This window comes from Haliotis asinina, chromosome 15 (genome assembly GCF_037392515.1).
Source record: "Haliotis asinina isolate JCU_RB_2024 chromosome 15, JCU_Hal_asi_v2, whole genome shotgun sequence".
Lineage (NCBI taxonomy): Eukaryota > Metazoa > Mollusca > Gastropoda > Lepetellida > Haliotidae > Haliotis > Haliotis asinina.
Window position 1 is genome coordinate 37,331,878 of NC_090294.1, and position 24,723 is coordinate 37,356,600.

General features: G+C 40.1%; 2 protein-coding genes across 3 annotated transcripts in view; one reads left to right on the top strand and one right to left on the bottom strand.

Moving 5' to 3' along the window:
* Positions 1 to 9,175, bottom strand: part of LOC137265185 (uncharacterized) — a 124,929-nt gene extending 115,754 nt beyond the window's left edge. For both annotated transcript variants that reach the window (XM_067800528.1, XM_067800525.1), the window contains exon 1: positions 9,099 to 9,175. In XM_067800528.1, coding sequence (XP_067656629.1) covers positions 9,099 to 9,137 — 39 coding nt within the window. In that variant the 5' untranslated portion in view covers positions 9,138 to 9,175. The remainder of the gene's footprint in view (positions 1 to 9,098) is intronic.
* A 4,991-nt stretch (positions 9,176 to 14,166) lies between these two features.
* Positions 14,167 to 20,950, top strand: LOC137266165 (uncharacterized). Its single transcript, XM_067801653.1, has 6 exons — positions 14,167 to 14,352; positions 16,547 to 16,657; positions 17,569 to 17,703; positions 19,257 to 19,307; positions 20,049 to 20,162; positions 20,751 to 20,950. The coding sequence occupies exons 1-6, from the start codon at positions 14,268 to 14,270 to the stop codon at positions 20,882 to 20,884; spliced, it is 630 nt and encodes a 209-aa protein (XP_067657754.1). The 5' UTR covers positions 14,167 to 14,267; the 3' UTR covers positions 20,885 to 20,950.
* The last annotated feature ends 3,773 nt before the right edge of the window (positions 20,951 to 24,723 follow it).

The following is a 24,723-nucleotide window of genomic DNA, read 5'->3' on the forward strand; positions in this document are numbered from 1 at the left end:
GATCTTCATAGAGATCCTGATTAGAATTGATAACCAGTAACCTGTGCTTTTTGTAGCCGTAATAGCGCTGAATGCGGCGTAAACCTAAACTCTCTCCCTCTCCCATACACACGTTACTACTTAAACTTAAAGATTTCGATAATGGATAACAGAACACATTGATAAAAGGTCCTTAACATTCAAGCATTTCGGGTGGCAATTACGGGTAGCAGCTGTCTTAATTAATCATCATACTTCTGTATTGTTGGAATTAGACATGCTAGGGCACATGTTGTATTCTCAGGAAAAACGTGAGACTCTTTTCCTAGTAACGTACATTGTCACGTAAAGGGGCGTGTTGGCATGTGTTGTGCAATATGTACTCGACACGAATAGGTTAACCTCATCTATTTGCTAGTACGTTCACTTCCCATGCTCTTGTTGGCATTCTTGATGGTTAACGACATTACTTGGCTGACTGTATTACCACTTGGCTCTTTATGACAGTATCTGGTTGTTTGTGTCACAACTTGGTTCTTTATGACATTACTTGGTTGAATGTATTTCCACTTGGCTCTTTGTGACAATATCTGGTTGTTTGTGTCACAACTTGGTTCTTTATGACATTACTTGGTTGAATGTATTTCCACTTGGTTCTTTATGGCATTATCTGGTTGTTTGTGGTACAACTTGGGTCTTTGTGACATTACTTGGTTGATTGTATTACCACTTGGGTCTTCGTGACATTACTTGGTTGATTGTATTACCACTTGAGTCTTCGTGTCATGACTTGGTTGATTGTATTACCACTTGGTGGTAACAAGGCGAGAGTAATTGGCTCTTTGTATTACCATTTAAATAGTTGTATTACTTGTTTGTATTCCAACTTGGTTTGTCATGATTGAAGCTCGTTGTTTCTGTGTTTCTTTGTTTATGATAATTATTCATTTGTTGTATTCAAACCCCCTACTTTCAACCGTCCTTCTACTACTTGTACCTCCTTTTGATGATATTATTTCTTTGTTTCTCTTGTTATTTCGCCTTTGCTTTAGGTACTTGACTCGTGGTAAAAATTATATCTTAAACTGATTTTAATAACTTGTCCTAAATGGCCTTTACGAATAATGATGTGTTGGTTGTCGTGTGTTTCTATAATGACCCCACCCAACATAACTAGAGTTCAACCAAACTCCTCACTATTGATAAAGGTACCACAGAAAATTTTTATCCTGATAAACGACAGAATACCTCATGCAGAAGAGCTTATTAGATCAAATGAGGTGCAGCCCCAAGAATAACAGATCAGACTTTAAAATACTTCCATTTTCTTCTGCATGCTACTGAGTGAGTTTAGTTTCACGCCGCACCCAGCAATAATCCAGCTATATGGCAGCGGTCTGTAAATAATCGAGTCTGTACCAGACAATCCGGTGATCAACAGCATGAGCATCGACCTATGCAACTGGGATACGATGATATGTCAACCACGTCGGCGAGCCTGGCCGCCTCTTACAATTACATTTTAACCTAGATCGTCACAGTGGTGTTCACGAAAGGGATACTTATGGCATCTGACGTGCTGTGATGTTGTATGACTCACTGTAACTCGCATACTGACCAAGCCCTCTTTCGTCTCAACATAATAACAGTATATTCTGAATAGGAGCCCTTAAGGGGGGAGAACAAAAAGAAACGCCAACATATTTGTTTAGGACCGTGTACAATGTATTTTCGAGTTCAACTTTCGGTTGTGCAGTTATGTGACAGCCACCTGAAGTAGTGAAACAGGTAGTTACAATACCACCATTGTTAACCAAGGTCACCCGAACGCTCGGCCCTGCAGTTAGTGTAAGATGATTCTAAGGCCGCTCCATACACTTCCTGTAGGCGAATTTCCTCGACTACCGCGTTAATCCCGCACGTCAAATGCAAACAATGCGCCTATGTATCATGATATATTCATTTTTATATAGAATCATCTTACTGCCTTAACGCTGTCTCTTCCTTCTCTCAATATCCTTTGTAATATATGAATTTAGGCACGTATATGAAAACAAATATATATAAAGTGGAAATATAGTATTAGTGCACTGAATGTTTAAAAAAATACACCCTTGAGCAATCTCTGTTGTTGATGGTCGGAGGGGTTTGAAGATCATATCTAAATTAGCATTTTATGTCTATACTAAGCAAATATAGAGGCTTGTGTTGATCAGGGGTAGAATAGGTTCAGCAACCCATGTTTGCCATAAAAGGTGACTATGCATGTCGTAAGAGACGACTAACGGGATCGGGTGGTCTGGCTCTATTTTAAGTTTAATCTACGACACTGCACTCAAAAGAACATTAAAATGAGTGAGTGAGTGAGTGAGTTTAGTTTAGTTTTACGCCGCACTCAGCAATATTCCAGCTATATGGTGGCGGTCAGTAAATAATCGAGTCTGCGCCAGACAATCCAGTGATCAACAGCATGAGCATCGATTTGTGCAATTGGGAACCAATGACATGTGTCAACCAAGTCAGCGAGCCTGACCACCCGATCCCGTTATTCGCCTCTTACGACAAGCATAGTCACCTTTTATGGCAAACATGGGTTGCTGAAGGCCTATTCTACCCCGGGACATTCACGGGTAAAGAACATTAAAAAGAAACTTGTTGCGATATGTTTTGCTATAAAGTTTGATGACTATCCACAAGTTACAAGTGAAATCACTTGGTAATGTAACAAAATTTGGTTTTGGAATATTTTACCCATGAAGACGTGAAGAATTTGTCGAAATTGTCACGATCTAATGTAATGGCAATGTCACTGCTCTTAACTTCTGTCCATACTCTTACTAGTATTTATAAACCTACACGTGTTTCTTGGTGCAAATGATAATGATAATGATAATGATAATGATGATGATGTTGATGATGATGATGATGATGATGATGATGACGACGACGACGACGACGACAACGATGGAGGTGGTCGTGTGTTGGAAATGTTGTTTTATGCCTTGAATGTGACAGTGTCTTCTGAGGCAAACAAATGGTTGATAACAGCAGCAACTACACCTACGTTACGGCCATGACAACAAATATTCTGCCCGATCACAATTTGTAGAAAGACACAAAATCCAATTTCAACAAATATGGGATTCGGGATGATAATCAGAATATCATGCAACGACATATCCACACAACAACCCCATGAAGTACGCAGGTGACAGGTCTTATGAAAACGTGTCTATATGCGGACTTCATCATATGCACCCGTCAACCAGTGGTACAGGATGGACCTTGTGCACAAATACACATAGCCAGTGACAAGTGCACTGGTGTTAAACAAACAGCTCGAGACTGTTTCTACCCGGGACTTGCATCCAACGAGGATTATTATTCATGTGTGTTTATAGGCTAAATAAATACGCCAAGTCAGTTCTTACGCTTTTTATTCCTATCCTTTCAGTGAAATGAGTGGGCGTGAATACCTTGTCGTCGCTTATATACTCAGCTCCAAAAGAAACGCAAATCTCGTCAAATGGTGATCCAGTAGTGACTTAAAACCATGTTTGTTTATGAAAACATGCAAATATACCAGCGTGAGTCCTTGAGGGAACACACAAATGATGCTTATTCATAACCAGATGAGATGCGATAAGAGGTCGTCAAAATGTTCCACTTAAGACTGACGGGGAAGTAATAACGAGTAGGGCCTCCGTTAGCGGCGATGTTGGTATCATTGGTAACACGACGAGGATGATTATCTAAATATCAAACACAAACCACCTCGCACTGATATTTGTCTCATTTCATGTAAATTCAAACATTTTGAATATTCGCGTTTTTAGATTTCGGTATATTATTAAACATTCATATCCACCTTTTTTGTATTTGTATTTTTATCTTAGCGACAAATATGTTTTCGTACTGAAAATCATTCATGTGCACATATTTCCATTGCATATGATGTGTTTCGTTTTGCTAGTGCTGTTGAGTTGCGTCTCCCAGGGCCATATGCCAGTAAATATGCCAATCTCTATAACACATAAGACCCGTGAAGGTCCCGGGGTAGAATAGGCCTTCAGCAACCCATGCTTGCCATAAAAGGTGACTATGCTTGTCGTAAGAGGCGACTAACGGGATCGGGTGGTCAGACTAGCTGACTTGGTTGACACATGTCATCGGTTCCCAATTGCGCAGATCGATGCTCATGTTGTTGATCACTGGATTGTCTGGTCCAGACTCGATTATTTACAGACCGTCGCCATATAGCTGGAATATTGCTAAGTGCGACGTAAAACTAAACTCACTCACTCACTATAACACATAATGGTGACTGATAACATGAGCATGTACCTGCGCTTGCCGAGTAGGATGACAAGTAATTATCAGTGTCATATCATAGGGCCCGAACGCAAAGTCAGTTTGTCGCTTGTGAGACTTGGGGAACACGTATCCGTAACACTTAATTCCGTAATTATGATAATGATAATTTTTGTATCCGCTGCGACGTCATTTAATGGTGGATTTAGATTTACGCTTACACATAGACTCGACCATTGATTTCACTATCATGACAAAACAAGCCAACAGATTTATTTCCGTGAGCTCGTAATTTCAGTGACTGAGTGAGTTTTACTCTGCACTCAGCAGTTTTCCAATAATCGAGTCTAGACCAGACAATCCAGTGAACAACAGCATATCCATCCACCTACACAACTGGGATACGATGACTTGTCAGACCACCCGATGCCGTTAGTCGTCTCATACGACAAGCATAGGGTACTGAATGAGTGAGTTAGTGAGTTAATATTTATCGTCACATCGGCAATATCTCAGCCATATCGTGACGAGAACATTTAATACTGAAATGAAATATATATATATCTATTATAAAACCTGTCAACAAGAGACAGTAAAACAACTAGAATATCACAGATGAGAATATAAAACTAGTAACTATACCTAAAACAATGTATCTATACAGGACAATACAAGATAAAAATGGGCTATAGCTTGCTAACAACTGAAGGTAGATCACCATACTAGGGACCATGGGGACTTACAGTACCTTTGCTACCTGCATGGACCCTAGCTGGATTTACATCATCCCCTCAGCTGGCAGCAATTTGGGAAACCTAGCCATGCAAATAAAAAGACACTTATGCTACGATTAAAAACATGAAAGTTTGAATTTACTTTGAATGTTTGTGGACTTACGTACCCTTAGGGTACTGAAGATCATGAAGATCACTTCTGACCCGGATCTTCACTTTCTATAATTTCAGTCATTTCATACATTGTATGTATGTAATGACATTGTCAATCGCAACATTCTGAAGCATGTGGTCAATATCGTGCTGAAAGCTAAGTGCACTTCTTCTTATCAGTCAATATATACCTGCTGCTTGTTTCAGCTATTGATTATTTATGCACTACATGAAAAGCAGCGTGAAAGTAGGAATTATATATGTACCGAGTGAAAGGTGGGTTTAAATCCGAGCCTCTCTGATGAGCGTCGTTGGTTTTCGAGTAGTAGAAGATCTGAGGTCAACGAATTAAGGAGAAAATGTGCTTTGTTTTCGTGAAAGGTTTGGGATTGGCATCACCTTCATGAACCCATAATTAGAATGTGAGATTTCCCGTTTGTCAGTCCTTATTATGAATATTGAAACCAATCGTTGTGACATGCGGGTTGTTTATTTATAGAGAGTATCAGCAGAGGACTTTATCTGTCCTAAATATATGCTATGAAAACATTATAATACTTTATGGATAACAGCTTCTTTATTTATTTTGATGCGACGTTTCGGTATATCTATGCTTTATTGCTTTAATCTTGCTTTACTACGGTATAAGAAGCTATACCGAAAGTGTCATCATAATAAATATAGAAGCTGTTATCCAAAAACTGTTATATTTTCTTATTGTTCATCAACTTCTAAAATGCCTATGAAACTGATAAATATATGTCAGGAATAAGTATTGTTTAATCTATTAGCTTGTTAGTTTGTCTTTGTAGTGTTACTATTTGTTTACATTTTCCTTCTCTCTTGATGAGTGAATGAGTGAGTTTAGTTTTACCCCGCACTCAGTAATGTTCCAGCTATATGGCGGGGGTCTGCAAAGAATCCAGTCTGGACCAGACAATCCAGTGATCAACAACAGGAGCATCGATCTGCGGAGTTGGGAACCAATGACACGTGTCAACCAAGTCAGCCCGATCCCGTTAGTTGCCTATTACGACAAGCATGATCGCCTTTTATGGCCAGCATGGGCTGCTGAAGGCCTGTACTACCCCACGACCTTCACGGGCTGCTTCTCTCTTGATAATACATGCAGTCTTATATAATGGGCGGTATTGTCGGTACAATAAGCCAATCCAATACTCTTGGTTTTTATGCAAATGAGATCACGTGATTGGCACTACTTTCAGTTACACAGATAGATGCGATATCTGCCTCATCAGCACATTATTGTCTTACATTAATAATAAGTAAGGCTCGGGTTTTCCCGAAATGTAAGTATTTTCCATATGGAAAAGACATTGCACCATATGACGAATCCAAGATGACAAAGAAATGTAGTCAAGCGCAACCATTTGTTGGTTGTTTTTAACGTCGCACTAAAAAAAATATACCTGTTGAATGGTGGTGGTAACTAATCGTGTCTGGACCAGACAATCCAGTGATCAACAGTATGAGCATCGATCTACGCAAGTGGGACACGATGACACATGTCAACCAAGTCAGCCATCCTGACCACATAATCCCTTTTGTCGCTTTTAACGACAAACGTGGGTTGCTGCATTCTCTTCCCACAGAGGTTACTCAAGTCATATCGTCCCACGTAAAGAAAAGCAGGAAGATATGACTTGAGTAACCTCTGTAGGAAAAGAACGGGTTTGCTGAAGACCCGGACCTTCACGGCTCAACGTGTCATGGAAGTGTTATATTATAGTATGCGGCGACGCAGCTGTATCGATTTGTATGCTGTTGTCCCTCTACAGTTACATATCTCGTCATATTTTAAGAAAAAGGATGTCATTCATACAGTATCTCGGGATAGAGTCACAGCTGGAATTTAACCCCGACGGTATATTTTATATCTCATCTTCAACCTAGACCAGCAACAAAGCGGATTTGTGAAAAGAGATGACCATTAAAAAAGAACACGTCACTGATCATGGTATTAGTCTTTAGAGTTGAGGGGCGGGAGGGGATAAGCTAGTGGTTAAAGCGTTCGCTCGTCACGCCGAGGAAGCTTGTTCGATTCCCCACATGGGTACAATATGTGAATCCCATTTCTGGTGTCTCCCGTCATAATGTTTCTGAAATATTGATAGAAGCGACGTAAAACCAAACTCACTCACTAAGCTCATTGCCGATAGTGCTGAAGCCCCGGCAGGTACAATGTACACCGTGATGCTATTTTTTGCGGTAAAATGCCGTGGGTTGTGTACTTTGTTAACCGATGCTGAGGCGTGTGACACGGGGTCATAATCCCGGGGTGGGTGGAGTGTTAGGGGATTTGGGGCACTGTTATTGACACAAATAAGGAAACTGGATCATGTTGTACACATGACAGATTATCTGATGTGCCCTTGAACAGCACTGAAGCACAATGTAAGTTCAAAACCCAGGTTCGATTCCGCGCATGGATGCAATGTGTGAAGACTGTTTCTGGTGTCCTCCGCGGTATTATTGCGGGAATACTGCTAAAAGCAGCACGAAGCTAAACTCACTCACTCACTCACCCACGATCCCGAGATGGGTGGAGTATTATGGGACAAATCATGAAGTCCAAAAATTTGGGGTAAATACTTTTGAATCCACCCCTGAAAGAAAATGTTAGTTTAAGTTTTCCGCAGCCTTTACACATTCACGTCGAATGACAGAGTAGAGAGAGACGAGTAACTATTTTTTAAGACATAGCAAACCGTTGCGCACTCCAGAAACCTATGCTTATTGGCCGACATTACTTATCGACCCAAATATATATGTTTATACAATTTTCAGCATCATTAGAGCGTGTTTTTGGTTTCATTAAGCTGTGAAACGGTCAGGACTTGCATCACTTTGGCCTGGCTACAACAATAGGTAAGTGAGTAAGTATAGTTTTGGGCCGCTTTTAGCACTATTTCAGCAATACCACGGCAGGAGACACCAGGGGCTTCACATTGTTCCCAGTGGGAATCGAACCCGGGTCCTCGGCGTGTCGAGCGAACGCTTTATCCACTAGGCTTCCTTATCTTCAAACTAAATATGCTTTATGGTTCAACTTCTTTGTTATATTAGGTCACAACGTTTCGAGCCAGTTCCTAGTCTCTTCTTCATATTCTTCTTCTTCAAGAAGAGACTAGGAACTGTCTCGAAACGTTGTGACCTTGTACAATAAAAAAGTTGAACCATAAAGCATATTTAGTTTGATTCCACAACTTCTAAATGCCTTTGAAACAACTTCCTTATCTCCCCCTACCACAATAAACTTACATAACTAAAATATGGCGGCGTTAAACAAAACTCCCTCACTCACTGTAGCCTAGAGGAGTTTTAATGAATCTGAATCTCAATTTGACATTCGATGCTAATATTTCCCCAAAATTTACAAGATCGTGTTGCCAAACCGTATCTGCCAAAAACATCATTGCAACACAATACACATTCGTAAACTGAACCTTACACACATATTTCACACTGATGCTATATTTAATTAACCATGACGTCAATACCCGCGAAAGAACGTTAACTTTGCTTTCTGTCATTGTTGATACATGTTTTTTTCTTAGAGCACAAAAACACAGAATCTACAGTATTCCATTCACTTACAATCTCAGTCGATCTTTAAAGTACACACTTAAACATAAGTACTTTATAAGTGTGTATCCTTAATATTGATTCCGGGATGTATGCGTCATTTCTATAAACGCGCATAGATGTGCAGGAAATATTAATGAACAATTGACATTAGATTCTGTTGAAATGTGAAATAAACGTTATGTTCAGTTTAAAAAGCATGTATATAACGATACATTATATGATATTATACATCGATTTAAAGCCCTTGCCAACATCAGCATTGCCAGGTGTTCTGTGACAGTAGCTACATCAGTACAGGTAAATTCAACTCACCGAGCGTCGGGATATCCGCCCTTGTTCATCGTAATCCATATTTCTGTCAAGTAAAACCTCAACTACACAAAAACAGGGTTCTTATCTCATAGCCCTCTATCTGCTGCACAATCGAGCCACGCCTTGATACCTTGGGGAGAAATCCTTGTTTCATGGGTAGACGGCAATCGCTCATATCAAATGCATGTACATGGTTTGTTGTCAATGATTACTCCCTGGTCAATGTTCACCGTCTGTGTATTTCCGTTGCTATTCAATTTAGCGCTGTTGCTAGGTTCCACATCATTTGCAGATTATTAGATCCTTCATCGGTCGATAACGGTAGGTGATAGCATCCTACGGAGTGGTGACGTATTAAATAATAATTATGACGTCGCCTTTTATCACGACGGGCCTGGCATTGACAAGAATGGTTAGCCCTTTTGAGGAAATTAACACCTTACGATTAATGAAAATCACGCACGTCTGTGTAATGAAATCAAATCACTTTTACAAGTTTGATGGCCAGCTGATGATTAAACTCTAGATATATCTAACGTTCTCTAACCAACGCCATACTCATGTTAATAATACCTGCAGGTGAAAACTGATTTCAACGTAAACAGAGCATCACATATTCAAGATGTTCTGTTGGTAATACATCACCAAATGTCTTTGAAAGTATGAAATATTTCATCTTTCAAAATATTAAACCCCATGTCATACTATATCTGTTTATCATTAAAGATTAAAATGTTACAGGTAATTTAACATATCTTTATACAACCAACATTTGCACATTATAGATATGAAACAAGATCCAATAAATATCAGATACCTAGTTTAGCGCCACTGGTTCTTTTATGAAATATATACCGAATTCCATGGCAAATATCAATATAAATTCTATCAAATGTCTGGCAAACTTTCGACAACTAACTGATGCTGGTACGATATGCCCCTCCTTATTGTCGTGATGATATAGATTAAAAAATATAAAGCGCTTTTAAATTACCATTTGTATGAAGGAGTTTCGAACCGTGTCGTAATATATCCTGCGTCAGCCTATTTACTTCAGTTTTTTTGTATCATATGTCAAACAGCGATCGATACCTGATACAAAACAGCATAGGTGCTATTGACAGTGGCAGGAAATTGATTTAAAGGGTTCTGAATTAACTATTAAGCAATTACAAAACTTGTTGCAAGATAATCCCCTTTGGTCTCCATGTTTCAGCATACTGAATTAAATGACAAACAGCAAAAATATCGATACCTGATCACAAGCCGATGCAAAGCCAGTGCATGCTGCTATTGATAGTAATAAGGAATCGACTTAAAGGGCGCTCAAATAACTATTGCTATTAACTCCAAAACACCGTGTGATACAGCGAGTGAGTGAGTGAGTGTGGATTTACGCCGCTTTTAGCTATAATCCATCAGTATCACCGCGGAGACCCCATAAATACGCTTCACACATTGTACCCATGTGTGGAATCGAACCCGGGTCGTTGGCGTGACGAGCGAACGCTTTAACCACTAGGCTATTCGACCTCGTAAGACAGATATACACTTCGGTCTCTGTAATTTAGCATGAGTGATCCACTCAAGGAACAAAGAGCATTTGCCCATCAAAAAGTACGATTTCATATTAGTTGCTGTCTTATATGGAAATGTATGGAACGAGGTACATACTTAGCTCCAGGTGAATATCTGGCGAGAAATAACCACGTTTGTTGTCGTTAATGGATAATATGGATAATAACGATAGTGACACAGAATATCAACATACAATATATCTCACATATGTTCTTGCTCCGGTATTATAAATAACCCTCACAAATTGATTTTCGCAGCTGGCGCCATTTTCTGTGTAAGTAGTCATGGTAACAGCCCGATAATTTGTCCGACTATTCAGTAGGTGAAAATATAACGGTGAACTCTTGATTATTATCTTTTTATCGAAATCCTCAGATGTGTCCGACAGTCATCGGATGTGTAGACTTTAACGCCGTGTTTCCTTTTGTAACACTTTACTGATAAATTCCTCTGGGGTGCTAAACATTCTTACTGAAAAATTATTAATGACTTAGAGTGGGAGCAGGTGATATACTTAGCGATGAGTCGCCTGTTTATTGTGACAAATTCCACTGGTAGACATGATTTACAGTAAACTACAGTTATATCGAAGTCAGAGGGACGCTTATTCTAGTTCGGCATAACCATACTTCTTTAAACGCATCTTGACAAAAAAAATGCATAAAAAAGGGTAAACCCAAAACAGAAAACCCGCAAACCCTCAGTCCCATACAAAAGATCCACACTTCAATTACAACAGATCCCCCTCCCCCAACCCCTACCCCCCCCCCCCAAAAAAAAAAAATGAAATAAAAAAATAAAATGAAATAAAAAAAAATAAATGAAAATAATAATTAATACAGAAATAGACAAATAAAGATAAAAAAACAACCCCCTCCCCCGGCCAAACAAACAAGAACCTCCTCAACTCCTCCCCTCCCCCCCCACCCACCCACCCACCATACGCAAATATATATGAAGAATAAAGTAAAAATGTACAAGTAAAAAAACTACTAAAACTAATAAAGAACAACACCAAAACCCACAAAACAACCCACCACCACCACCAAAAAGAAAAACAAAAGGAAAAAAAAAGAAATAACAAAAAAAAAAAAAAATAAAAAAATAAAAAAATAAAAAATAAAATAAAATAAAATAAAACACCACCACCAACAACAAGAACCCCCCACCAGTGGCCTCATTATTAAATATAATATTGAATATTAAAACAATATTGCTATATGATACGATAAATTGGTTTTACACCATTATAAGAATGAAATACGAAACAACATCTATTTTTTCCCGAACACCTTATGTGACCAGGCGTTACCATCTGTCAATTTGTAATACAAGACTGTTCATGTAAGGTGGCAAGGGCTTCCCGTTCATCTAAGACACCACTAGTTTCATTATTTGTACTTGTTTGACACCGTATCAGTAATGGTCCAGTTATGTGACGGCTGTGCAGTAAATCCAGTGTTTAATATCATGAGCACCGAGCTACACAGCTCTGATACGATGACATGTGTCAACCGTGTCAACGAGCCTGACCACACGATCCGATGCGAAAGATCAGTTCTATGCCGGATGTTTACTGGTCTTGTGGCGCCACAATTCACCGAGCAGGGTTGCGTCCCTTAGCAGTTTGAATCAGGGTTCGCCGATGTATCCAAGATGCGTTTAACCAAAATAGTAATCACCCGAGACTCATTCAAACTAATGGACAGTGAGAAAACCGGAAAATACTGTTATTTCCCACAATTAAAAATTCAAGGGTGTTAAATTTTAAGGCAAAAAACGATGATTTTGTATCCCACTTTCACACCGCAACAGCAGTTCAGCAACTTGTTCCACTAGTAATAATATGTCGCGATACAACCGCTGGTTTTTGCCGCTGGTATTTTCATATCGCCGCCACGTTCTAGATTACAGGCAGTGTGTTTTTCGAGTAAACTATCACATCTTGTTCCCACATTAAACAAACATATAGATTATGCGTGTACTGTTTGAATGCTGCGGTATCCCTCATGGCGAACATTAGTGATATCGGTGTCTCCTCGAGAAGCCTCCATTATATTCGTACCATGCCACTTACCGGTGCTTTCATTTAGATAAGTAACCGCGTTGCTAGTACATCACTGTGACGCGCTCTAATATGTTTTGTTGATATCAGTGAAGCTTTTATCAGACAAAAAAAACCGAGAATGTAAATTTAGCACTGAATATAGCCTTCTTTTCTGTTTCTTCACTCACGCGAAGGACTTCCTTAATGACATGCTAAAACCAGTGTCATTATATGACTACGAATCTGACCTCAGGGAGTGTTTCATGTATCCTAGCTACATGACTACGGTCTGTAAACAATCGCGCCTGGACCAGACAATCCAGTGACATGAATATCATTTGGTATACGATGACGTGCATCTAACTAAATTTACATGCAGATTGCAAGTCTGACCACCCGATTCCCCTAGGGTGAAGACCAGTCTGTCTACCGTAATCTCGGATCTTCAAGACTCTCTGAGAGTGCGTGAGTGCGTGAGTGCGTGTGTGCGTGTGTGAGTGAGTGAGTGAGCGAGCGATATACCATTTCGAACAGTAATCCAGTCATATCACCATTTGTGTGGCTACTGAAGAAGAAAGGCCTGAACTGAAGCACGTCCCTAACCTTTACCATAGGAATGGTGCCCACAAACCTAGAGACGGGGTGACCCGGGATTCGAACCTTATGGCATCCATTTCTACCATGCCCACAGGATGCAACCTCACACAGTGAACAACGTGGCCATTCGTTCCCCGGCTACCGATGGTACTCAGTGTGTTGCAGGTAATCGAGAGCAGTGAACCAGGTATTAACACATGGATTGTGACGTCTACGTGTGGATCACAAGGACCTGGTGTTCAAGGAAACGTTCATATTGGCACTAGCGTTATTTGTTCTGTAGACGTCTCTATCTTTTCTACGAAGATTCCTGAAAGGACATACATACATACATACATATTATGTGTACCTAAGAATAAACCAAAACAAAAACTATTAACGCATGCATAAAATATAACACAACATTCTTAAATTTATGAGGGACTGTGGAAGGGAAAACCAGGTGTGCGAGAAAGGAGGGAGACGGCACAGCACAGATGAATGAATGAGTGACCTTGTCGGCACTTGTGCACGTGCATCCCGAACACCTGGCTGTCCCTTTCTCTGCACTCCTCCCTCGCAATAAATAGTGAGTTGTGTCAATATTTTAATGACAGTTTGTTCAACAACTTTCATTTTTAGGACAAAAGTCTGCAAAAAGCTCACTGTGTTGGTCTGATGTCTTGACTATGATCAGCGTTTCACTCATTATGCTTACTAGTTTTCGAGTTAGATTGCAATTCATCGGTCCGCTTTGAGCCAATCGGACGATAGTCTATTTTGTCTAATCTACTGAAAATCCCAAATTATGAAAAAATGATATGTAACGAATCCGGCCACAACAACTGCCTCGTGCTAACCACTCCTTCTTTGTGGGTTTTCGGACGATAAGCGCCTCCGCCGCCGCCGACCTCCGTTTACATTCGCCGACACTTTCATCAGTATTTAATGGCACTTACTCATCCATCATGAAGTCCTTTTCATGTTTTTTTAATTACCTTTTTTCCTTTCTTCTGTTCATTGCTAATGAAGCTTCAGTCACCATTGACCCAAGTAAGTAAAACTTCATGCGTTTTCGCATACTTTACATTTTAAACATTCTGTCAATGGTCATGTGAATTTGCAGGTGTTACCTTATCGGCTAACACACCTTTGTGTGTGTATGTTACACTTGAAAGAGACACACGATGATCGTTTTCATAATGTTTGAAGCTTCCGTAAAATCAACAACACAGGAAACTTTGAAGGGAAGTAACTCTATATTAATTCTAAAAGTTTCATTGTTCTAATGAACGTTGCATTTATAGTACTGTCGGAAATAAAACAAGTTTTTTCACGTTTTTCTCTACAATTTATGTAGCTGATATGCGAAAGTGTTAAATATCTGTAAAAATGAGTTTTAGGGAGATAGGACTTTACTGAGGAGAGATTAGTGCAGAAATGAGCAGTGCACATTTTTTCAAGTCTACAGGACGTATTTGGAATAGACCATGGCTTTATGCAAATTCGTGAGCGATGATATTGTATTACACAGAGCAATTTGTAAATACACATTTTGAAATTAGGCTCAGCGCTATTATAACCGATAGCGACGTAAAGAATAATCACTTTCATGCTGAAACTATTAAGGAAACGGGTATGAGGGGTCGTCTCAAAAGCAAAATCAGGACGGTGAAGCAGACAATGGTTGAGTTCGGGCTCGGTGATAGAGATATCAGCTAAGATATGATAATCCCATGGGGACATTAAAGTAGTGAAGTACACCACCAATATATTTTGAGACATTTGCCCACTTTACTATGGGTATCAGATATCAGGTATCATACTCTTTTACATATCTTAACATAAACTTCATGAAAGAACGGCACGTAAAATGTTAATCAATGGATGAGACAGATTCAACACACCTGAAGAAGCACAAAATATCTCTGAGATGACACCTTATGTCAGTAGGCAGCACATGCATTTCAAGCCAGGTGAGTCGACATTCTCTCGTGATACCTGGCTGAGCGACCTAATTGCCATCCATGGTCTGGCCTATTGTTTTCAGCAGCTATTCGTACTTTTTGTAAGTGTTACCCAATGTACAAGTAAACATGCTGTTCTGGATATCCCTTACCCATCCCACTGAATGCCCAGTTAGGCAGAAATGAGTTATTTCAATATATCCTATTTGCAGATGTATAAATTTCAGAGATACAGAGTAACAACTTAAAAACATTTTTTAAAAATATTTCCGACAGTACTTTAGAAACCCGTGAAGATCTGTGATCTTCAGTAAGCTTGTCGAAAGTGTCGACTAACGGGCTCTAATGCTCAGACTCGCAGATTGGTTTACACATGTCACTGTATCCCAGCAGCGTACATCGATGCTCATGCTATTGACCACTGTATTGTCTGGTTCAGACTAGATTATTTACAGACCACCGCCATATATATAGTTGTAATATTGCTGAAAACTAAACTCACACACTAGCTCAATGTATTAATTAGCGTTCTGTCCTTGAGTGATGACGTGTGAATTTTATCACCATATTTTTAAATTGTATTGTGTGTATGTGAATGTGAATTCAATTCATAACACATGAGCGTAGTACATTTGAAGAAGTGATCATGTGTCGTGATCATCGTGTGTTTTGATGACAGCTGACCCGTGAAAGCCCGGGGTAGAAGAGGCCTTCAGCAACCCATGCTTGCCATAAAAAGGCGACTATGCTTGTCGTAAGAGGCAACTAACGGGATCGGATGGTCAGACTCGCTGACTTGGTTGGCACATGTCATCGGTTCCTCAGATCGATGCTCATGTTGTTGATCACTGGATTGTCTGGTCCAGACTCGATTATTTACCGACCGCAGCCGTACAGCTGGAATATTGCTGAGTGTGGCGTAAAACTAAACTCACTCACTCACGTCGATGACACCTCGAGTAGTCAAGTGATTATTTAAAAGTTTGGTCGTCACGTAGAAGACGAAAATCGATTCCCTACACAGGTACATGTGAAGCCATTTTCTGGTGTTCCTCGCCCTGATATGACTGGTTATTGCCAAAGCGGCGTAAAACCTAAACTCACTCACTCATGCGTTTCATAGAAGCCTTAAAGATAACTGTGGTGTATGGGTTAGATATATTCACCGTAACAAAATGGATCTTATACTCTGAATATTCGCAGATGGAACTCTTCCTGAGCAAATCATGTATCACTACCAGACGACAACCAGTTTATTGAATGTGCCACGACTGTTTCAGACTGCAAGGACCGGCTTGACAACTGCCACTATTACGGAGAGTCAGCCTGTGATCCGCCCTTCGAGTCCTGGGCTAGACATAACTGTGCTAACTACTGCACCTTCTGTCAAGGTGAATGTCCGGAGGGACAATGACAACATAAAAATCTGTTCCTCAGATACAAGTAAAAACACTGATTACTGAGTTCCGTCCTTTTGCGCAACTTTTTACAAGAACCAGTCCCGAATTTAGAGCCTAACACATTCAACTGGATATAGAGTATTATTTGATACATATAGTCACTTGTATATTGCAACACTGATCTCCTTCTCATCCTTGCAGAGACGTCGTGCTCTGCTGTCTTTAATTCCTTATATTCTCTGATTGGGTTTAATCCCACCATAGAACTCAAATCGTTACTCCATAGTCCACTCGGTCTATAGTCCATTTTCATATTGTTCTCTGTTGTGACAATCTTTTATGATTACATGCTGGTTTTTAATCTGTGACAGTATACCTTTCGGTGACAGGTATTTATATTTTGACCAAGTGTTTTTTAATATGGAACTCTCTTATGATATGGTTAAAATACTGGGCACGATACCGGACACCTTCTTCCTTTGAGAGCAAACGAGTTTACGTTAGGGTTAGGGTTGGGGTTAGGGTTAGGGTTAGGGTTAGGGTTAGGGTTAGGGTTATATACACGTAACCTGAGATTGTCGCAAAAAAACCCCAACCAAACAAACAAAAAAAAAAAGAAAAAGAAAAAAAAGGAAAACAGCTTTGGGAAAGCGTTTGGTTGGGCAGAGGCCAGGGTCCGCATTGCCGAACGGGTACAGTGCGCGATTCCGAGAGCCCGTCGTGATACTACTAAAATATCGCTTAAAACCTTAAAGCCAAATTGAGTCATTTATGAAAGAAATACGAGGTTAAGTAATGTCTTTAAACTAATTCAACATATGATCCCTGATGATCCACGTCTGACATCCTCATTGTATCACCATAACCTGCTCTCCCGTAACTAACCACTTCATCTGTCCCAGGTCCGACGACGCCTCTACCCGAGTGTCGTGACAAGGCCGACGACTGCGACACGTATGTGAGATCAGCTTGCACAAACCCCGAGTACGCCACGTGGGCGAGAGAGGAGTGTCGATACTTCTGTAGACTGTGTCCGTGTAAGTCAGTCAAGAAGTCATCATGCTCACTCGTAGGAACGAAGCATGAATATTATATATACTCTTCAGAAAAAGTAGGGGCTCTTCATTTGTCATTTACGGTTGAAACCCTTGGGAGTCCGTCAATGTTGATGTGATAATAATGAATATTTTGAGAGTGTATCGCCACTAGCACGTCCTTATGACTATAGTTTGTACAGTTAACGCTCGTGGATGACATGGAGTTTGTATGTGTACGATTTTCATTTTCTAAACTGTGCGCTATATGATTGTCATTATTGGTCCATGGAGATTTCATCTACCTTATCGAAAAACATCAAATTTATTAATGCTTATACTTCCCGTCGTAATTTATGGCCGGTGTGTGTGTGTGTGTGTGTGTGTCTGTGTGTGTGTGCGTGTGTGTGCGTGCGTGCGTGCGTGTGTGTAGGGTAAGGATGGGTTATGGTGCGGCAATGTACAACGTGAATGACACCCAACCGTCCCTCCCCTAAAAAAGGAGGTAGCTGAAACTAATGCAAACTAAAAACGTTTACTCGGTTTGACAAGACGTATCATTGTTGTGTCATGGACCTTATGGCGACTCTTTTCAGTTTAGTTAGCTTGTTCGTTGTTTAACGGCGCGCTCAGCATTACACAAGTTATGCAGTCGGTAAATAATCGAGTCTGGACCAGACAATCTAGTGACTGACATCATGAGCATCGATCTGCTCAGCTTAGCGATGTTTCACTAACGCTTGTAATGTTTGAGTCAAATCCAGTTTTGAAGTTTCAATTGTATACATCTTTGGCATGGGCATGAAAGATACATGTTCCAAACAGGAAATACATGAAAATACTTGGTATCAATAAAGTATGACTAATCGTTCCCAACCTGTCTGAATCAAGTGGCCGCCCAAGATCCTCCATCTGACCTAATTCTACTATATACTCCTGGTTATTGTGGAACCCCAAACTGTGTATGGCCTTTGATCCCATGCGAAACCAATACGACATTTGAAACTTCTCACACGTTCTCCAAAAGCCAAAAGGAAAACAGAATGTCTGGATTAGCGTTTTCCTTCTATCGGACCCGTGAAGATCCGGGGTCGAATTTGTCTTCAATGCTTGCCACAAAAGAGGCGACTAACGGGATCGGGTGGTCAGGCTTGCTGCCTTGGTTGGCACATGTCATCGGTTCCCAATTGCACATATAGATGCTCATGCTTTTGACCACTAGATTACAGACCGCCGCCATATAGCTGGCTTGATTGACACATGTCATCGATTCCCATCTGCGCATATCGATGCTCATGCTGTTGATCACTGGTTTGTCTAGTTCAGATTCGATTATTTACAGAACACCGCCATATAGCTGGAATGAGGCGTAATACTAAACTCACTGACTCATTTCATTCTATCGACACTAAACATTACATATTTGAAAACAAATCACGATCTATTTCTACTAGTAACTAGGCCATCGGAAATGGTTTTTTTTCCGTAAGGAAATAGTTAGAATAGGGCCACAAACACAAATAGTCACTAGATACAAGCCAGTTTTTCTTTTTCAGTGCAAGTACTTTCGGAAATTGATTCTTTAACCACAACGCTTCCACCTGAACGTAAGTTGGGGAAGAGATGCAAGTACACAATTTTCAGTTAAACCACAAGCAAGCTGCAGCGCAATGGGCTTGCGCATCATAGTGAATATGACCAGTCTTCGCTTCGCTCGCATACTAGAATAAGAAGACTAGTCATATTCCCTATGCTGCGCAACCGCATCGCGGGGTAGCCTAGTTCGAATCCCCACATGGGTACAATGTGTAAAACCCATTTTTGGTGTCACCCGCCGTGATGTTGCTGGAATATTTCCAGAAAGGGGCGTAGAAACATACTCACTCACTGTGTGTAAAATGAGGGTCAGTTATAGTGTGTGAATAAGACAATTATTTGTCTCTGAATCCTACAAATGAATTGATACTCATACCATAAGCCTTTGGTTTGGCCTGTCTACATCCCATCAATTGCATCTGTCTGTGGCACAGATGGTCACATTGCTGATCACGGCGGAAAACGGCATTCATTAATTATATAAGTCTTTCAAACGCCTAGGCTTAGCATAGGATGTAAGATGGTAAAATGTGAGTGAGACCTTGGCTTTTGCTGAATAGTAAAAATTCTTTCCTGTAAGAAATACATTCATCGAAATACTTTGTTTATGACGTTGTTTGAGAGAAATTTATTACTAGCGATGGTGATGGAGTAATGTTGTTACTGGGCAATTTGTTGCGTGATTTAAGTGGTAATGATACCTCGACAGTTACTTACTGACTGATTGGTGTAGCATATGTGCATGTTGATAGAGTGTGTGGACAAGGTGAATTGTGCTCTCTTCGGAAACTCCACGTGTGACGTAACAGGTCCGTACCTCCACTGGGCCAGAAGCAACTGTCCCGCTCACTGCCATTTCTGCACGCGTATGTACATACGTATACTTCCGTACTTAATACGTTGGTGAGATGCAAGCAACAGACTAAAGGAATACTTTCCTGTTAATGGTTCAAGAGGAAGGGCGTGTATACTTTTAGCCACTCTGCTATACCTTAGAGACGTAATTAAACTGATATACTGAACAACAAAAGAAACGGATATCTGGCTGTGTCTTAAATAGGAGACAGAAACATGTTACTTTTGTGACGTTTCATTTTAGCGAAACTTACTGCTCAGTATCTATGGAAAAGCTGAACCACGGGTAGTTGTATACTTAGTTAAAAGAAGGCTTAGTTTCAGTATGATCTGTTTTTTTCATTTTGAATATTGCATACTGAATTTCTATGTTTTGAAAAATGTTTTTCAGCAACCCATTCGTGTAAAAGTAACGAAAGTTTAAAAAATATAAATCTCATAAAAGTAAGTATTCATGTTTATGTCCTCTATTTAACAACACGACACATGTTGCGTTTCCTTTGCTATTCAGTATATTTCTACAGTTTACTCGGGTATAATCGTGTCTGATTAAAGTCTTACGTAGACGTATGTACTTCCATGACTGAGGCTGTTCACAGCACCCCCAACTCCTCCGTCCCCCTGCCACGACATCGTCCCCAACTGCAACCACTACCAAGACGACATCTGCAACAACCCGATCTACTCCAGGTGGGTCATGGACAACTGCCGACAGTTCTGCAAACTTTGTTGATGAACAAGTCTTCGGAAATAGATGAAACAAAAGATCACTTCAGAAATAAATACTTGTGTATGTGGTTTCAGCATCATTTGCTATTTGTCGGGGCGGCGGTAGCCTAGTGGTTAAAGCTTCCGCTCATCACACCGAACACCCGGGTTCGATTCTCCACATGGGTACAATGTGTGAAGCCTATTTTGGATGTCGTGATATTGCTGGAATATTGCTAAAAGCTGCATGAACAAAACTCACTCACTCACTCATACATGAGGCCGTATTAATGTGAATTTGGTACCCTGACGTCTAATTTCTTGCTGTGGTTAATTTGTAACGGATCCAAGATTTCTCAGCTGACTGAATTTAACGTTAATATTTCGCGGGTACGCATGCACTTTTCCATCTCTTATGAACATACACACCCTTTTAAGTAATGATTCTGTACAAGAGCTACGTCTACATAAACGAGAAGAGTATTTCGAGGAGCAGATTTCTTGTACATTTCCCGTAGAATGGGAGTGAAATAGCGGACTACAAAACAATGAGCCCGACAGGTCCACCGTTCATTCCACCCTCTACCTAAAAAACCTAGTACTTTATTTGTTCCCGCACGTCCTGGGCATGTGGTCGGTACCTGTTATAATCAAACAAAAAGTTTGTCACTGTTTGTATTGAGAACTTCATCGTAGATCTGATGGATGGGTCTGTATCTTATCACAAACACGTAGTCTCAGACCGGTGAGGAATCTGGTCTCTTCTACATTCACCAGAGGAAGGTGGTTGAGTCTCGTTGCGGAAGATTTGTGGTTTGCCATTGGTACTGCAATTACTCTTCCATTGTACTTGTCTCACAACAGTCAGCCGACACTTGGAGACATCATGCTGTACCTGTATTCCTTCTCTCTGAGACCAAATGAACTCTGCCAACTGCAGGCTAGCTATTGTGAGTCTTCATTTGATACGGTTAAGTTTGTTTAAAGCATATTAGTAGCAGAGAACTGATGATTTTACAATGAGAACCAAACTATGTCTCATCGTTGCTTTTACAATCTAGCTTATACATTAATCCCTTCCATTTTATTAAGACCCGTGAAGGTTCCGGGGAAGAATAGGCCTTCACCAAGCCATGCATGCCATAAAAGGCGACGGTGCTTGTCGTAAGAGGCGACTAACGGGATCGGGTGGCCAGGCTCGCTGACTTGGTTGACACATGTCATCGGTTCCCAATTGCGCAGATCACTGGATTGTCTGGTCCAGACTTGATTATTTACAGACCCCCGCCATATGACTGGAATATTGCTGAGTGCGGCGTAAAACTAAACTCACTCACTCCATTTTATTAAAACCCAGTTGTAACTTCGTAGTGGATGCACTAATTATCTCTACTCAACAACATGCCCGTATAACACAGTTGATCAAGTTTAGTATTGCCCTGACCAGCGAGTAAGGCTCATTACACGAATATGGGGGTGCATTTTCTAGTCCCAGCTAGCCTACATTGTGTTTGTATGCGATATGGGCTGAAGGCGAAATGAGATGTGGGAGCAGAGAATTCATGCATCAGTCAAATCAGCCAGATCCTCGGATCAGGCTATTCGATCCATGTGACCAGTATTTAAACAAGACAGAGACAGCGTCCGTTTAAGAGATCACAATTTCCATAAGGTGTTATTAAGACCGGACAGACTAGATGTCCCATTTCCCTTATCTTATCAAAGCTGCAATGCACAAGCGTTTAGTGTGTTTAGTAGTGTGTAGTGTTTAATTATACTTTAAAACATAACAAACTATCACAAAATCATCACGCTGAGAAATCTGACGATGTTAGTATTACTCTCGGGTGCCCTCTCAAGTATTGCCTTGTCATACAAACAGTCATCGTCTGAACGATCACCGTTGTTTGTGATAATTGTAGGAATTCAAGGAATGTACACGTGTCATGTCAGCGTGTGTGTTGCATGGCAGTCGAACTGTTACCCAAAATACTGATAGCAAAAGAAACGCAACTCTGTGTTTTGTCAAGTTTCTAAATAGAAGACATAAACATGAAAGAGAACTTTTATGACATTTCAGTTTTCAAAACTTGCGTTTTTTGCTGTTCCGTTTATACTCGTATCAATGCTTTTCCCTTTCCAAATCCAAGAGGAATATCTGCTGAAGGAACAGGAAGAGTCCAACTGCATCACTAGCATGTGATTACAATCACCACGGAAATAGTATTGATACCGTCTGGTTGGGGGATCATATTCTGACCCACCGATACCGTTGGAAGATTCAGATGGTCAGAAATAATGATAAGGAGGTCCTGCTATTGAGTTTCGGACAAGAATATCAACCCATTAAAGCCATCAAAAAAGGTTGTCACGTCTGTCTTGCTTCTGCTGCTACTGGGTGTCACCACAGAGTACCACGAGAATCATCTGCACGTGCAACATGCGCTACAAGTTATGTGTAGAACACTAAAGAAAAATTTGTCTGTAAGAACTTTGAAAATGGAAAGTGTCTGAAAGAGAACTGAGAATGGAAAGTGAGGTCATCCCAGGTGATAAGGATATTTAAACTGAAACCTAAATATATGTATGTATGTATGTATGTATGTATGTATGTATGTATGTATGTATGTATGTATGTATGTATGTATGTATGTATGTGTGTGTGTGTGTGTGTGTGTGTGTGTCTGTGTCTGTGTGCGTATGTGTGTCTCTGTGTGTGTGTCTGTGTATGTGTCTATGTGTGTCTCTGTGTGTCTGTTTGTCTGTCTGTCTGGATGGATGGATGCATACATACATTGCATGTAATCGAATAGTCTGTCAACTGATAGATCCGGCTCATGACGAGTTCAATCTGGGTGAGGTGTCAACTAAACATGACACTATTAAGAACGTGCTACGCCGGTAAAGGCTGTAATCGCATTTGTGGCCACGTGATTATTGCATGTTGCGAAGCTCGCCTGTTGAAGGTAAAACCACGTTTTAAGCAAGTTAAGGTCACTACGTGTATGTCTATTTCCTTAAATAGGCCACGTGAAAAATAAAGTACAGGAAAACCGAAACACAAATTCACATATGACCAAAGTAATCGTAAAAAGTAAAAGTATTCGTCATGATACCTGTGCAATTTACACCACCCGTACTTTAACGCCATTCTACCGAGGGGTACAGTGAACAATCAATTTGTTGTATCTAACGCAGTCGTGTTGCAGATAAAAGCAGCGTAACACGTCATTCACTAACAGCATGATTTAGTAGATCTTTATCATGCATGAAGGCCACCGGCCCATATACATATAACACATATACAATCAGAATATATAGGAACATGACGTAGAACAATTAGGCGTTTAACAAAGTCTGTCTCTTTTTGTTAGCAGTATATATATATTTGCATACATTTAACAATGATACCCTGGACGCTGAAGATAACAAGCTTTTGAATATAAATATATTTGGAAATTCGGTTATAGACATGTGGAAAATAACGTAGTCTTTCTTCAGAATAATACTTGCATACTAAAAGAAAATGGAATTCATCCTCTATACCGAATTTACAAAGAGGACATGTGCGTAAAGATACATCAATATTTAGCCATTTTCCTTCATTTTGTTTCAATCGTAGTATAACAATATGAATCATATGAACCTTGTTTGAGTTACTAAAACATCTTTACAGCTTAAAGACAGATATCTGTTCATTAACATTACCAAACAGAAGTAAAAATAATTCAATAAGCTTAAAAACTATATTGGGAAATTAATTCATTCAACGATTTTTAGGACGTTACTAATTCCCGCCTAATCTTGAAGGAACGGCAGATCTTCCACAGATATGAGTTACGTCATTTGAGCTAAGAAAAAACT